A 15,575-nucleotide genomic window follows, 5' to 3' on the forward strand; every position below is an offset into this window, starting at 1 on the left:
TGGCCGAGGAGGCTTGTGCCCCGAGCCCATTGGATGGCGGCTGTACCCGGCTGCCCTTACACCCGCCTCCTTACGACGGCAGGTGGTCCCCACTGCGCCTCCTCGCCCCCACCCCTGGCTCTGCGCGGCAGGCACTGGCGGGTCGCGGGCAGGGCCCTCAGACAGCCGGCCCCATCCACGGACCCCCAGGACTGCAGACCACCCCAGAGCCCGGCCCCTTCCCTTCCCGCCGCGGCCCTGTCTGCGGAGCAGTTCCTGGCTCCCAGCAAGTTCAGCTGCTCTTACACCCTCCCAGGCTTGGGCTTTGGGAAATGCGACGGTTTCCCCCATTTCCAACGCAGTTTTAAGACCCAAAAAGTAATGCTCTAAGCGGGAGGAGCTTCACCTTGTGGTCTCACCCATGGAGTGGAGAGAGCTTCTCAGCCCTTCCGAGCATCCTTCTAGGATGAGTCCATTTGTGCTGGAAAAATACACACACGCTCGGTTCTGCAGGGAAGCTCCAGGATGAACGAGAACAGCCGCCCTTCTGCGCTGTTGGAGGTGTGGCCCAGGAACACTGGTTTTTCACTTAAAAAGAAAGCATATCATCGACTCTAAAGGGACAAGCTTTCTTAAACATTTTAGAGAAAAAAGAGAGATTTATTCAGAACCAAGGCAAGACAGCTGCCTGGGAGACACAATCTTCACAAGGAAGGGAGTGCTCCGGGGGAGGAACATTAGGGCAGGTTTCTATATTCGCTCTGTTTTGTTTTACATACAGACTTACACATCATCAGGAGGAAGCACATTCTAGAAAGTTACAGACTTTTTCTTGTGTTTCCAGTATGTACATGACCGTATGACATTAATCGTATGGGAGCGGGAGAGGTTCTTTCATTTTTTTTTTTTTCTTCTCTTTATGTTTGCAATGGCATTTTTGGATTATCTTTTTCTTCTGGAAGCAGATATACAACATGGGCTTGGGGCAGAAATAGGGCCCATGCTCTGAGGTTTTGCCCAGTCATTGTGAGTTTGGTGAAATGGTAAAGGATAGCTTCCCTGTCAGCCCAGGATCTGGGTCCATGGATGGTAAAAAAAACAGAAATTTCCACTCTCATTCTAATTACTACTAAAGAGAAGAACTTGAGACAAAAGCACCTTTAAAAACAGTATCAAGAAATAAAAATGATGCCTACAGAAGTTACCTGTTCCATGGTCAACACAGGCCACAGACACTGGGCTCCTTCCCTGCTCCTGACCACATCTCTGAAGCACACAGATAATTTCAAGTCCGAATTTTAGAACCTCCCAGTATTTAGAGATGTCTGGCACCATTCCCTTGGACTACAGAATAAAACAGAGTAGCTCATTGTCTCAACACTAACTTAAACATGAAGCCCCCCTAAAGCTTGGATACACCGTCTTAGTTCTTTCCCTGCAGATTTTGACTAATGGAAGTCATAGTCATACCATGTAAACACTACGATGGTTGGCAAGTAAGTAATCGTTGGTACGGGAGTATTTTAGCAATGTTTATAAACATTGTCTCACTTTGTAGAAGGCAGCTGAGCTGTGTTTTAAAAATACTTCAGACCTGTTTTTTTTTTTTTTAAGATTTTATGTATTTATTTGACAGTGAGAGAGGGAACACAGACAAAGGGAAAGGGAGAGGGGGAAACAGGGCCCTGCCAAGCAGGGAGCCTGACATGGGGCTCAATTCCAGGATGCTGGGATCATGACCTGAGCTGAAGGCAGACGCCTAACAACTGAGCCACCCAGGGGCCCCTATTTCAGACCTGTCTTACAGCAGACTCTGAAAATACCAGATCCTGAATCAATTTTAGAAAGATAGTTCTTTCAGTAATTTTAATGTCATTTTAATAGAAATTTATTAATTTATCAACTTAATATCATTTTAATATTATATTATATATTATATAAATACAATTACTAGATTAGTATATAATAATTATATTAATGTTACATTAACAATATGTGATATATGATATATAGAATATAATATATAGAATATAATATCAATTATAATGTCCCTATTCCTAGGAATCATTGGGTATCTTACTCAGAGGTCCTCCACTGAGATAATTATCATAATGATCATGATAGGCAGAGGTAAAAAGTCCAACAAAATCTGCTCCACTTGGCCACACAAGAAAATCCTGAGACCTGACATGTTTCCTGACCCAGAATACCAGAGATAAGAGGGAAATACTACCACGTATGGAATAACAAGGGATTTGGAGTTAGTCTGGGGATCCCACGTAGGTTTCTGACACTCAAATCCTCTGTGACTCGAATCATCTCTGAGCCCCTGTCTAACCATCTAGAAAATGCGACTGATAATATTTACATCATAGTTTGGATGTTTACGAGGGAGAATCCCACAAAGAGCCGGTGCGCTGGCTCTCCAGACAGGTGCTCAGGAAGCCATGATGGCTATTTCAGTCTATTGCTTTTCCAGAAGAAAGAACCCATGTTGAACCCGTATTTCTAATGGATGAATCCCAAGATGATTTTCAACCCCTAAAGAAGGAACCTGCTGTTGTGCCGTATCTCACTCAGAAAGCGTGCTGTTGCACTGGTGAGGACGATACAGTAGCGCCGTCATCACTAGGGCTGTGCAGCTTCCCATTTCCACACGGCCATGTTGTCCCACTTGGCTCAGGGCCACCAGAAAGGGCGGCTCTGGGGAGACCACAGGCCAAGGCTGCCAGGTGTGGCTGGGGCAGGCAGAACTCTGACCTAAGGCTTAACCCCTGTCTAGCTAATCGCACTGCTCTTCACAGACAGAGTGGGATTGTCTGCGAGCTCGGAGGCAGGAAAGGTGGAGGATTTCCCTCTCTCTCCCGTAGGATATGCAGCAAAGTTACATTTAATTTTCAGACATTGAGGGACTTCCTGGTTTCTTTTCATTATGACTATGGCTCAATTCCCCTGTGGTCTAAGAATATAACCTAGTTAATTTCAGGCTTTAAACTGCGTAGACTTGCTTCATGGCCCAACATTTCATCTACTTGGGGAAATATCCTAGGACCACTTGAAAATAATGTATTCTGCACTAACTATGTAATGTTCCATATATGCCAATTACATCACATTAGTTACCAATGTTTTGTCTACTTTTCTGTCAGATATGGAGAAAGGTATATTAAAATCTTCAAGTGAGGGGCACCTGGGTGGCTCAGTGGGTTAAAGCTTCTGCCTTCGGTTCAGGTCATGATCTCAGGGTCCTGGGATCAAACCCCACATCGGGCTCTCTGCTTGGCAGGGAGCCTGCTTCCTCCTCTCTCTCTGCCTGCCTCTCTGCCTACTTATGATCTCTGTCTGTCAAATAAATAAATAAAACTTTTTTTTTTTTTAATCTTCAAGTGAGGGGCACCTGGGTGGCTCAGTGGGTTAAGCCTCTGCCTTCAGCTCAGGTCATGATCTCAGGGTCCTGGGATCAAGCCCCAAATCAGGTTCTCTGCACAGCAGGGGGCCTGCTTCCCCACCTCCTCCCTCTCTGCCTGCCTCTCTGCCTACTTGTAATCTCTGTCTATCACATAAAAAATCTTTAAAAAAAAAAAAACTTCAAAGGATGCTACTCTAATCAACATTGCATTGGAGAATCTACCAAGTACTATAAGGCAAGAGAAACAAAAAGAATAAGAATTGAGGGGATAATTCTGACTATTCACAGATAATATGAGGGTGTACATAGAAAATCAAATTAGTTTATAGGGGCACCTGGGTGGCTCAGTGGGTTAAAGCCTCTGCCTTCGGCTCAGTTCATGATCCCAGGGTCCTGGGATCGAGCCCCGCATCGGGCTCTCTTCTCAGCAGGGAGCCTGCTTCCTCCTCTCTCTCTCTCATGCTTCTCTGCCTGCTTGTGATCTCTGTCCGTCAAATTAAAAAAAAAAAAAAAAAAGACAGGACTCATCCATATGCTGTCTACAAGAGACTCATTTTGAACATGAAGATACAACCAGACTGAAAGTGAGGGGATGGAGAACCATTTCTCATGCCAACAGACCTCAAAAGAATGCTTGGGTAGCAATTCTTATATCAGACAAATTAAATTTCAAACTAAAGTCTGTAGTAAGAGATGCAGAAGGACACTATATCATAATTAAAAGGTCTATCTAAAAAGAAGACCTAACAATTGTAAATATCGTTGCCCCCAACATGGAAGCAGCCAACTACATAAGCCATCTTTAACCGAAATAAAGAAACATATTGATAGTAATACATAAATATTAGGAGACCTCAACATTCTACTCTCAGCAATAGACAGATCATCTAAGCAGAAGATCAACAAAAAACCAAGAGCTTTGAATGACACATTGGACCAGATAGATTTCCCAGACACATACAGACCATTCCACCTTCAAAAAAAAAAAAAAAAAAAAAAAAAAAAAACAGAATACTCATTCTTCTCAAATTCACATGGAGCTTTCTCCAGAACAGACCACATACTGGGTCACAAATCAGGCCTGAACTGATACCAAAAGATTGAGATGATTGCCTGCCTATTTTCAGACCAAAATTCTGTGAAACTGGAACTCAAACACAGGAAGAACTTAGGAAGGAACTCAAACACTTAGAAGTTAAATAACATTCTGCTCAAGAATGATTGGGTCAACCAAGAAATTGAAGAATAACTTAAACAGCTCATAGACACCAATGAAAATAAAAGAACATCCATTCAAAACCTATGGGATACAACAAAGGCAGTACTAAAAGGGAAATACATAGCCATCTAAGACTCTCTCAAAAAATTAGAAAAATCCCAAACGCACAAGCTAAGCTTACACCTAAAGATCCTAGCAAAAGAACAGAAAATAAGACCTAAACCAAAGAGGAGAAGAGAAATAATAAAGATCAGCACAGAAATCAATGAAACAGAAACCTGAAAAACAGTAAAAGAGATCAACGAAACTAGAAGCCGGTACTTTGAAAGAATTGGTAAGATCAATAAACCTCTGGCCAGACTTATTCAAAAGAAAAAGGGAAGGACCCAAATCAATAAAATCATAAATGAAATGGAAGAGATCATGACTAACACCAAGGAAATAGAAACAATTACACGGAATTATCACCAGCAACTATATGACAACAAATTAAGCAATCGGGAAGAAATGGATGCATTCCTAGAAACGTACAAGCTACCAAGAGTGAAACAGGAAGATATAGATCATCTGACTAGACAAATAACGAGCATGGAAATTGAAACAGTAATCAAAAAAGCCTCCGAAAAAAACAAGAAGTTAGGGCCACATGACTTCCCAGGGGAATTCTACCAAACATTTAAAGACAAAATAATATATATTCTACTGAAGCTCTTTCAAAAAATAGAAATAGAAGGAAAAATTCCAAACTCATCCTATGAGACCAGAATTACCTGATCCCAAAACCAGGCAACCCATCCAAAAGAAGAATTTCAGACCAAGATCCCCGATGAACACGGAAGCCAAAATACTTGACAAGATCCTAGCCAATAGGATCCAACAGTCCGTTAAAAGAATGATTCACCAGGACCAGTGAGAGTTATGCTGGGCGGCAAGGGTGGTTCAGAATCTGCAAATCTATCAGTGTGATAGAGCACAGTAACAAGAGAGGGAACAAGAACCATATGACCTTCTCTACTGATGCAGAGAAAACACTTGGCAAAATGCAGCATGGTTTCTTGATGAAAACTCTTCCATGTGTAGGGATAGAGGAAACATACCTCAATATCATAAAAGTCATTATGAAAACTCCGTGGAAAATATCATTCTCAATGGGGATAAAATGAGAGCTTTTCCCTTAAGGTCAGGAACACAACAGGGATGCCACTCTCACCACTATTGTTCAACGCAGTACTAGAAGTCCTAGCCTCAGCAATCAGACAGCAAAAAGAAATAAAAGGCATTCAACTTGGCAAAGAAGTTCTCTCCTCACAGAAAACATGATATTTTACCCAACAGACTCCACCTCCAAATGACTAGAACTCATACAGCAATTCAACAACATGGCAGGATACAAAATCAAGGCACAGAAATCGCTTGCATTTCTACACACTAACAATAAGACTGAAGAAAGAGAAATTAAGGAGTTGATTCCATTTATCATAGCACCAAAACCTGTAAGATACCTTGGAATAAACCTCACCAAAGAGGGAAAGGATCTATACTCTAGAAACTACAGAACACTTAAGACAGAAATGGAGGGGAAGATACACGAGATGGAAAAGCATTCCATGCTCATGGATTGGAAGAATAAACATTGTGAAAATGTCTATGATGCCCAGAGCAATCTACATTTTCAATGCCATCCCTATCAAAATACAATTGACTTTTTCATGGAGCTGGAACAAACAATCCTAAAATTGATATGGAACCAGAAAAGACCCCAAATCGCTGGGAGAATGTTGAAAAGGAAAACCAAAGCTGGGGGCAACACATTCCCACCCTCAAACTCCATTACAAAGGTGTGATCATCAAGACATATGGTACTGGCACAAAAACAGACACATAGACCAATGGAACAGAATAGAGAGCCCAGAAATGGATCCTCAACTCTATGGTCAGCTAATCTTCAGCAAGGCAGGAAAGAATAGTCAATGGAAAAAAGACAATCTCTTCAATAAATGGTGCTGGGAACATTGGACAGCCACATGCAGAAGAATGAAACTGGACCGTTCACTGACTCCATACACAAAGATAACTCAAAATGGATGAAGACCCTGTAATTTCACTGCTGGATATTTACCTCCAAGATATAGATAGTGAAAAGAAGGGCCATATGTACCCCAATGTACTAAGCAGCAATGGCCACAGTCACAAAACTGTGGAAAGAGCCAAAATGTCCTTCAACAGATGAATGGATAAGAAGATGTGATCCATATGTACAACGGAGTATTATGCCTCCATCAGAAAATATGAATACCCAACTTTTTTTGTATCAGCATGGATGGGACTGGAAGAGATCATGCTGAGTGAAATAAGCCAAGCAGAGAAAGTCAATTATCATATGGTTTCACATACCTGTGGAGCATAAGGAATAACATGGAGGACATTAGGAGAAAGAGAGGAGAAGGGAGTTGGGGGAAATTGGAGGTGGAGATAAACCATGACAGACTGTGGACTCTGAGAAATAAAGTGAGGGTTTTGGAGGGGGGGGGTGTGGGGGTTGGGTGAGTCTGGTGGTGGGTATAAGACGGCCTATATTGCATGGAGCACTGGGCGTGATGCATAAACCATGAATCTTGGAACACTGAAAAAAATAAAATAATGTTTAAAAAAATGTATGAAAGACCTCAATGTGAGACAGGAATCCATCAAAATCCTAGAGGAGAGCACAGGCAGCAACCTCTTCCACCTTGGCCACAGCAAATTCTTGCAAGACACATCTCTGGCAAGGGAAACAAAAGCAAAAATGAACTTTGGGGTCTTTATCAGGATCAAAAGCTTCTGCACAACCAAGCAAACAGTCAACCACACCAAGAGGCAACTCACAGAATCAGAGAAGATATTTGCAAATGACATTACAGATAAAGGGCTGGTATCCAAGATCTATAAAGAACTTCTCAAACACAACACCCAGAAAACAAATAATCCACTCAAGAAAGGGGCAGAAGACATGAACAGACACTTCTCCAAGAAAACATACACATGGCCAACAGACACATGAAAAATGCTCCACATCACTTGCAATCAGGGAAACACTTGTCAGGGAACCACATATCAAAACCACATTAAGATGCCACCTTCCACCAGTTAGAATGGCCAAAACTGACAAGACAGAAAACAACAAATATTGGAGAGGATGTGGATAAAAGGGAAAGAATCCTCTTACACTGTTGGTGGGAATGCAAGCTGGTCCCTCCACTCTGGAAAACAGTATGGAGTTTCCTCAAGACATCAAAAATAGAGCTACCCTATAACCCAACAATCACACTCCTGGGTATTTACCCCAAAGATACAGATAGGGGCGAAAAGAAGGGGCACATGCACCCCAATGTTCATAGCAACAATGTACACAACAGCCAAACTGCGGAAGGAGCCGAGATGTCCTCAATGGATGAATGGATAAAGAAGATGTGGTCCATACACATGATGGAATATCACTCAGCCATCAGAAAGGATGAACCCCCACCATCTGCATCAACATGGATGGAACTGGAGGGGATTATGCTGAGTGAAATAAGTCAAGCATATGGTTTCAGTCATATGTGGAACAGGAGGAATAGTGTGGAGGACCACAGGGGAAGGGAGGAAAAACTGAAAGGGAAGAAATCAGAGAGGAAGACAAACCGTGAGAGACTGTTAATCATAGGAAACAAACTGAGGGTTACAGAGAGGAGTGAGTTTGGGTAGGGGATAACCAGGTGATGGGTATTCAGGAGGGCACGTGTTGTGATGAGCACTGGGTGTTACATGCAGCTAATGAGTCGTTGAACAGTACATCAAAAACTAATGATGTACAATCTGTTGGCTAACTGAACATAATGAAAAAATAAAATAAAATACATAAAAACTTATTTAGTGAGGAAAAGAAATAAAACACATGTTGAGTGTGAATTATTTAAAAGGGTTACATTTTGGGGCACCTGGGTCCATCAGTCAGTGAAGTGTCTGCCTATAGCTCAGGTCAAAATCCTATGGTCCTGGCATCAAGCCCCACATCAGGCTCCCAGCTCAGCAACGAGGCTGCTTCTCCCTCTGCCTCTGCCTGCTGCTTCCCCTACTTGTGCTCTCTCTTTCTGTCAAATACAGAAATAAAATCATTACCCCCCCCCAAAAAAGAAGAAAATCAAAGGGTTACACTTTACCATTGGGGTGTGTGCAAAGTTTTTATTGTAATCAATAGTAATAAGTAGGAAATTTATGAAGTAATTTGAACCACTGCATTCAAGATGTTTCAAGTACAAATAAATAAATAGTAAAATAATAGAGAGCTCCAGCGCTGGAAAAGAAATCAACAAAGCAAAACAGCATCCTAGAAATGGGAGAAAATATTTGCAACCAGGTGTCTGTTATATGTATATGCAAGTATATGGAGAACACATACAACTAAATAGGGAAAGAAACAAATGATCCAATTAATGGGCGAAGGACCTGAATTGACGGTTTTCCAAAGAAAACATACAAATGCCAAGAGGTACGTGAAAAGGTGCTCGGTGGCACTAATCACTAGAGTCACGTTAATATTAGCCACAATGAGACATCACCGCACACCTGTCAGAACGCTTCTTATCTGAAGGACGAGAGAGAAGAAGTGTTGGTAGAAATGTGGAGAACAGGGAACCCCGTGCCCTGGTGGTGGGGATGGGAACCAGCTCAGGCGCCAGGGAAAACAGAGTGCAGGTTCTCCAACAACGAAAAAGCTACCACATCCAGCGATCCAGCAATTCCACTTGGGGATACATCCACTTTGGATACATCCAAAGGAGGCGAACTCCTTCAAAGAGATATGGGCACTGCCGTGCTCGCGCCGCCCCGCTCCTCGCGAGCCCTGCGAACAACTCCAGTGGCCCTGGGTGGATACGTGGATGAAGAAGATGCAGTGGGACAGTCCTCAGCCATGACGAAGGAAACCCTGCCGTGTGCAGCCCCACGGAAGGACAGAGCATTACGTCGAGTGGGACAAATCAGACAGAGAAAGACAACCGCTGCTTGGTGCCATTTATACGTGGGGTCCCAAAGCACTGAGTATGTGGATCAAATGGGGGTCGCCAGCGGCTGAGGGCAGGGCCGAAGGGGAGATGCTGGCCAAAGAGGATGAACTTCCAGTTACGATGAGTTCTGGGATGGCAGTGCGGAGGGGCGAGTGCGGGGAACACGTCCGTGCGCTCACAGCTGCTGCAGGAGGGCGTGTGCGTGTTGTGACCACAGCGACAGTGCGGCGACAGCTGTGCGAGCCGGAGCCCGTGCTCACGGACCGCAATCCGGCAGACACCGCACAGTACGTCCGCGAAACCCGTCACCACGCCGGACGCCGTAAACTGACCCGAGGTAGTGTGTCTCCAGCAAGCGGGAAAATTAAAAAGAACCTTTATGGTCATGAACCGAAGCTTCTCAGAGGGTTCAGGCCTGACCTCCAGCGACAATCGACAATCGGCTGAACAAATATGGGGACAGGGTAGGATTAGGATTTCATTCGAATAGGATGATGATCTAGCCAACGGAATATAACCAAGGGAGAAGAGGCAGGAGCGCCAGGAGGAGTGGGCAGAACAGGAACCACCAGGACTGACCGGGGAACCCAAGCTCGAGAGAGCAGTGGAGACAGGCCGCCTTGGGGACCATGACAGACCTCCAGAAGCCAGCCAAGGGAGGGACTGCAGGAGGAAGCAGAGAAGCCTCGTCTGGGTGGAGAGAGATCTGTCAGGAAATAGGACAGGCCGTCCTGGGAGAGGGGGCTCAGCCAGGGACAGAGCAAAGGCAGTGAGAGCCACAAGAAGGGGTGGCGGTGAAGGCCGATGACAGGAGGGTCAGAACTGAGGATGACCTTGCCAGACCTCAAGCCCCTCCCACAGACGAGAACTGTCTCCCCCGTTTTCATACTGACCCTGAGAGTCACTGAGGCCATGCAGCTGCTCAAGGTCCCTCGTCCCCAGAACAATACCCTACAGCACTATGCTAGGGGAACAGGGGCTGGGGAGGAAGCCGGGGCTGCCTCTGGCCTCCACGCAGCCAGGGACACACCACCCTCCAGGGCCTTTGCCTCCAGAATGTTCCTCTCCTTGCCCTGGGGGACTCCTCTGGACAAATCCGCACAGGTGCTCATTATGGGAGTGGGACAGGGGTTCCCCAGGGCCTCATTCTCTCTTCTCAACAGCAGGGAGAATCACTTCCCCTGCCTCCTCTCCAGTGAGCGGCTCACCAACATCCCCGCTGCACGGCTCCGGAGCCTTCAGAATCTGGAAGGCGGTTTCCGCGGCCAGCTGCAGCCACCGGTGACCTGTGACCGGCCCAAGACGCCGGTCCTTGCCTGGTCTCACCCTGGTGCCGGCTCTCTGGGAACAGACACCGCCACTCTGCCGGAATCTCGGTGCTTCTCCAGACCGGGCCAGCTTCTCTGCTGAAGACCTTGTGTTCACTCCTCAGCTGACAAGCAAGGGCTCGCCACTCCATGTCCTGTTCCCGAAGGAAGGACCTGGCTCTGACCGCAGGCACCCAGTCTCGAGATCAACAGTCATGCCATTCGCTTCGTTCATCCCCCCCCACCACGGCCATCTCCAACTCTGAGGATCCGGAGCGGACGCAACAGACCGACTGATCATCTGGAAAGAAGCGGCGGAACATCAGTGCCGGAGACCCGGACATGAAGGTAGGAAGATGGTCTTGTAGGTGACGTGCACGTTCTAGAATACCGAATGAGGTTTGGGGACACATCCTGGAATATTCTGATGACAGATTTGCCTTCTGGAAGCCTCAGGGTTTGATGAGGGGACACATATGTGCACATATGTGTCTGAGTATTCGGGAATGTGTGTTCCATGGGGTACTGGTGTTGGTTGAGTGATTTTACTGTTCTGCGCCTGGTTTCGGGGTTTGGTGTGTCTGGAGGGGAACTGTTAAGGGCCTGGCTGGCTGAACGGGTGTGTGTCACGTGATCCCAGACTTAGAAAACTGGACTCTCTAGAACAACGTCTCTAGCACCTTTGGGCCACAAGCCTGAATGCCAGCTCTCGCCTGTATTCCTCTCCCCGAGGCCCCCGTGGTCTGCAGCAAGCTCGGGGTTCGCAGGTCCTCCATCCTCCGCAGCCTCTGGCAGGGTAGAGCCCGGCTTAAACATATGTGCACAGATGTAAAGCAAGGCTCTTGGAATTAGGGAGCTTTGGGTGAAATCCTGACAAGCATTTACAAACAGTGTGGCCCGGGCAAGCTGTTTAACCTCAGCCGCCCACCTACCTTCCTCTTAGGACAGGAGTATCGCCTCACTTGCAGGTGAGTCAAGACCAGAGTTCGTCAATAAAAAGACCTGAACTCACAGCCGGCTCTGGCCCTGACCGGAGTGGGAGCGCCCACAGACCTCTCCTGACTCGCAGGTGCAGATGGGAAGAGTGAGCACTTACGAGACGCCCACTCGGTCCCGGGCCTGTTCTGAGAGCTCTCCGGGCTTCACCCCCCCACCCAGTCCACTTTCAAGTAGGACACGGAGCCACGGGCAGGTGAAGCCGCGTGCCCAGGGTCGTTCCGCTGGGCGATGGCAGAGCCGAGACTGGAGCTCGGGCGGTCTGACGCCCCCGCCCTTGCTCTGACTCACACCACGAACACCGGTTCCGTCTCCTGAGCATAAATGGATCCCAGTAAGCACGACGTGCTCTGGGGGGAAGAGATTTCCCTGAAACATTTTAAAGAAAATTAGGGCCTCGTGATTTTTAAACTCAGAATAGTGACTACAGAGTTTATCTATCTCCGCACCCCTGCCAGGAAGTGTGCAGGAGCGAGATTTCGCTGTAACATTGAGTCCTCGCACCTACCGTATGGTTTCTGTACCATTAGGAAATGCGACTCAGTGTCACTCTGCAGGGTTAAAGCCTTCTGTGTTGGGTCCCCTTTTCACTCAAGGACAATTTTTTTTTTTTTTTTTTTTTTTTTTTTTTGCCAGTGAGAGCCAGGCTATAAGACAGGAGCCCTGGAGACCATCTAGGTCAGACTCCTCCTCTTACACGTGCAACAGGAAGGCAAGGGAGATGCAGTGACTTCCCCATATCAAATAATCCAGCTGCCCCAGGGCAATTACGCTGGTGGGACCCAGGGCTTCTAGCTTCCTGTTCTGCCAGAGGACTCTGGGCTTCAAGGCCCCCAGATCATGACCACCACACGGGGAGAAGCCAGAGAGGCATGGATGATGGTGACAGCCTAGAACACAGACTCCCCACAGAGCAGCACTCAGTAGTCAGCGCTAATGGTTGTATTCTCTGAAGTAGAATCCCTGAAACAAAGAAGGCCATAGACGGTTCTCATCTCTTAAGTAACAGCTCTACCCAGACTAGGGCACTGCACTTACTCACAAGCACTACACACTTTGGAAGGAGGGAGGGAGGCTGGGGGGGGGGGGGGGGCTCTGTCTTCCAGTATCTGAAGGACTAGTCTATGGGAGGGAGATCAGATTCCTGCTTGGACCGGAGGAGTGCAGTGAGAAGCCAGCGAGGAGCAGAAAACGCACAGATTTGGAAAGGAGACAAGCCCGACTACAAGCCCCACGGGGCCACTCACTAGCTGTGACCTTGGCCAGTCTTCCCTCTCCCGGTCTAAGTCTGCTCTTCCAACAAGTGGAAATTCCTTCTCCCCCAAAGAATCTGCTAAACAATTCATCAGCCAAGCTGTGCTGAGGTAGGGCTAGGACTCCCGTCTGTATTGAGAGCGACTCCGCTCCCTCCCAACCGATCCCCCGCCCCGCCCCCGGGCAGCTGGGATCTCTTTAGCTCCCTGGGGGTAAACTCACCCTCGCTCAGCCTCCTTCCAAACCCTCTGGGAGTTTCCTCCCGCAGGCCAACCACAGCACCGGGGAGCGCTTCCTCCTGCTGGGTTTCTCCGACTGGCCCGCGCTGCAGCCCGGCCTCTTCGCCCTCGTCCTGCTCTGCTACCTCCTGACCCTGGCGGGCAACTCGACCCTCGTGCTGCTGGCCGTGCGCGACCCGCGCCTGCACACACCCATGTACTACTTCCTGGGCCACCTGGCGCTGGTGGACGCGGGCTTCACGACGAGCGTGGCGCCGGCGCTGCTGGCCAGCCTGTGCGGCGCGGAGCTGTGGCTGCCCCGCGCGGGCTGCCTGGCCCAGCTGTGCACGTCGCTGGCGCTGGGCTCCGTGGAGGGCCTGCTGCTGGCGGTGATGGCGCTGGACCGCGCGGCCGCCGTCGTGCACCCGCTGCGCCACGCCGAGCTCGCCTCCCCGCGCCGGTGCCGCGCGCTGGCCTGCGCCTCCTGGCTGGGCGGCCTGGCCAACTCCGCCGCGCAGAGCGCGCTCCTGGCCGCACGGCCGCTGTGCGCGCCCCGCCGGCTGGACCACTTCATCTGCGAGCTCCCCGCGCTGCTGCAGCTGGCCTGTGGCGGTGACCGCGACGCCACCGAGCGCCGGATGTTCGCTGCGCGCGTGGTCATCCTGCTGCTGCCGTCCGCCGTCATCCTGGCCTCGTACGGCGCTGTGGCCCACGCCATCTGCGGCATGCGCTCCCGGGGCGGCCGCAGCAAAGCGCTGGGCACGTGCGGGTCCCACCTGACCGCCGTCTGCCTCTTCTACGGCTCGGCCATCTACACCTACCTACAGCCCACGCGCCGCTACGACCAGGGCCGGGGCAAGTTCGTTTCGCTCTTCTACACCGTGGTCACCCCGGCGCTCAACCCGCTCATCTACACCCTCAGGAACAAGCACGTGAAGGGGGCCGCCAGGACGCTCCTGCGCAGTGTGGGGGGAGGGCAGGCTGGACGAGTGCGGGGCGGGGGCGGGAGGAAGGGGTGAGCCGTGGGCCACGGATGGGAATGTCCACTGGGAAGGCAGCGAGCCCTCGGCCTGTCCGTTTCCCTGTGAGAATGGGCAAGATGTGTCCTCAGGGAGTCGGAGGTCCGTGGGGAGGCCCCATTCTCCGCTCCCCTCCCCAACGTTCCTCTGCTTCAGGGCAAATCCCGCTATGCTGCATATACAGGTTCAGGGAGGGAAAGTGACCTGCCGGCTCTCTCTTAAGCTGATGAAGAGAGAAGGCATGATTTCGAGAGGACCTTTCCCGTCCTCAGGGGTCCAGTGACAATGCCCGGAGAGTCCACACGCTGGTTACACCCTGTACGGCAGGACAACTAACGTTCCCTCTCCCCCAGTCTGATGGCGCACACCGTGAAGACCCCACAGTGTCTGGCCTCAGGAGTCCCCCAAGTTGACAGAGCAATCCCAGACTCTGCCCTGCGGGAGACCCATCCAAAACAAGGAGCCGCAGTTGCTCATCCAGGGAAATCAGTCCAACCTAATGCCCACCTAACCAGGTCACTAGTGCCACCAAGAGCACTGGAGCCCAAAGCAGAACAAGGAATTCCCCTAAGTAGGAGTGGTGCCACTGGGATTCAGCTGGATTCTCTTCTGCACGAGGTGGTTCTTGAGCAAGTTTAAAGAGCAGAAGGGACAAGGCATGTCTAAGATGGTGCGAAAAATGTGTTCTTGACCAGTCATGAGACACAAGAGGGACAGTGACAAAGGAGTGAGTGAGGAAGATACAGGAAGATCCACATTCCCGAGGGAGGAGCAGACACAGAGGTGGGGGGTGCAGGAGGGAGCCAGGAAAAGGCTCTGTCAGCCAGAACCCGGGCACAGCCTCCGGAGTCAACCCAGAGACCAACTGAGAGCCCCCACCTGAAAGATGCCCCCACCCCAGAGAAGACCTGCCAGACCCGAAGGCAGGCAGGACAGAGACGGCTCCACGACCACACCTTCCCCAGGGACCCCCGCACACTGGAGAACAAAATCTGAGTCCCCAGGGTAGGTGTCATCCACGCGCACCATCGTCTCCAGAAGTAAGAACAGCTGGACTCAGCGTGGGGCGTAGAGCGTGAGATGGCGCACTGCGCCGGGGTCATTTCCTGCCGAACAACGTTAAATGAGGACAGAGAAGACAGTTTAG

The 15,575-nt window shown here is 49.1% G+C and overlaps 1 protein-coding gene across 1 annotated transcript; it reads left to right on the plus strand.

The window, feature by feature from the left end:
* Window positions 1-9,754: 9,754 nt before the first annotated feature.
* LOC123389910 (putative olfactory receptor 2I1) lies at window positions 9,755-14,392 on the plus strand (the record flags this gene model as incomplete). The annotated part of the gene is made up of 3 exons (XM_045072791.1): window positions 9,755-9,921; window positions 10,798-10,942; window positions 13,424-14,392. Coding segments are annotated over exons 1-3 (1,281 nt in total), but the record flags the coding sequence as incomplete, so codon positions are not given.
* Window positions 14,393-15,575: the final 1,183 nt, after the last annotated feature.

The sequence above is a fragment of the Mustela putorius genome, unplaced genomic scaffold, assembly GCF_011764305.1.
Source record: "Mustela putorius furo isolate JIRA1106 unplaced genomic scaffold, ASM1176430v1.1 tig00004179_pilon_pilon_pilon, whole genome shotgun sequence".
In the NCBI taxonomy this organism is placed as follows: Eukaryota; Metazoa; Chordata; class Mammalia; order Carnivora; family Mustelidae; genus Mustela; species Mustela putorius.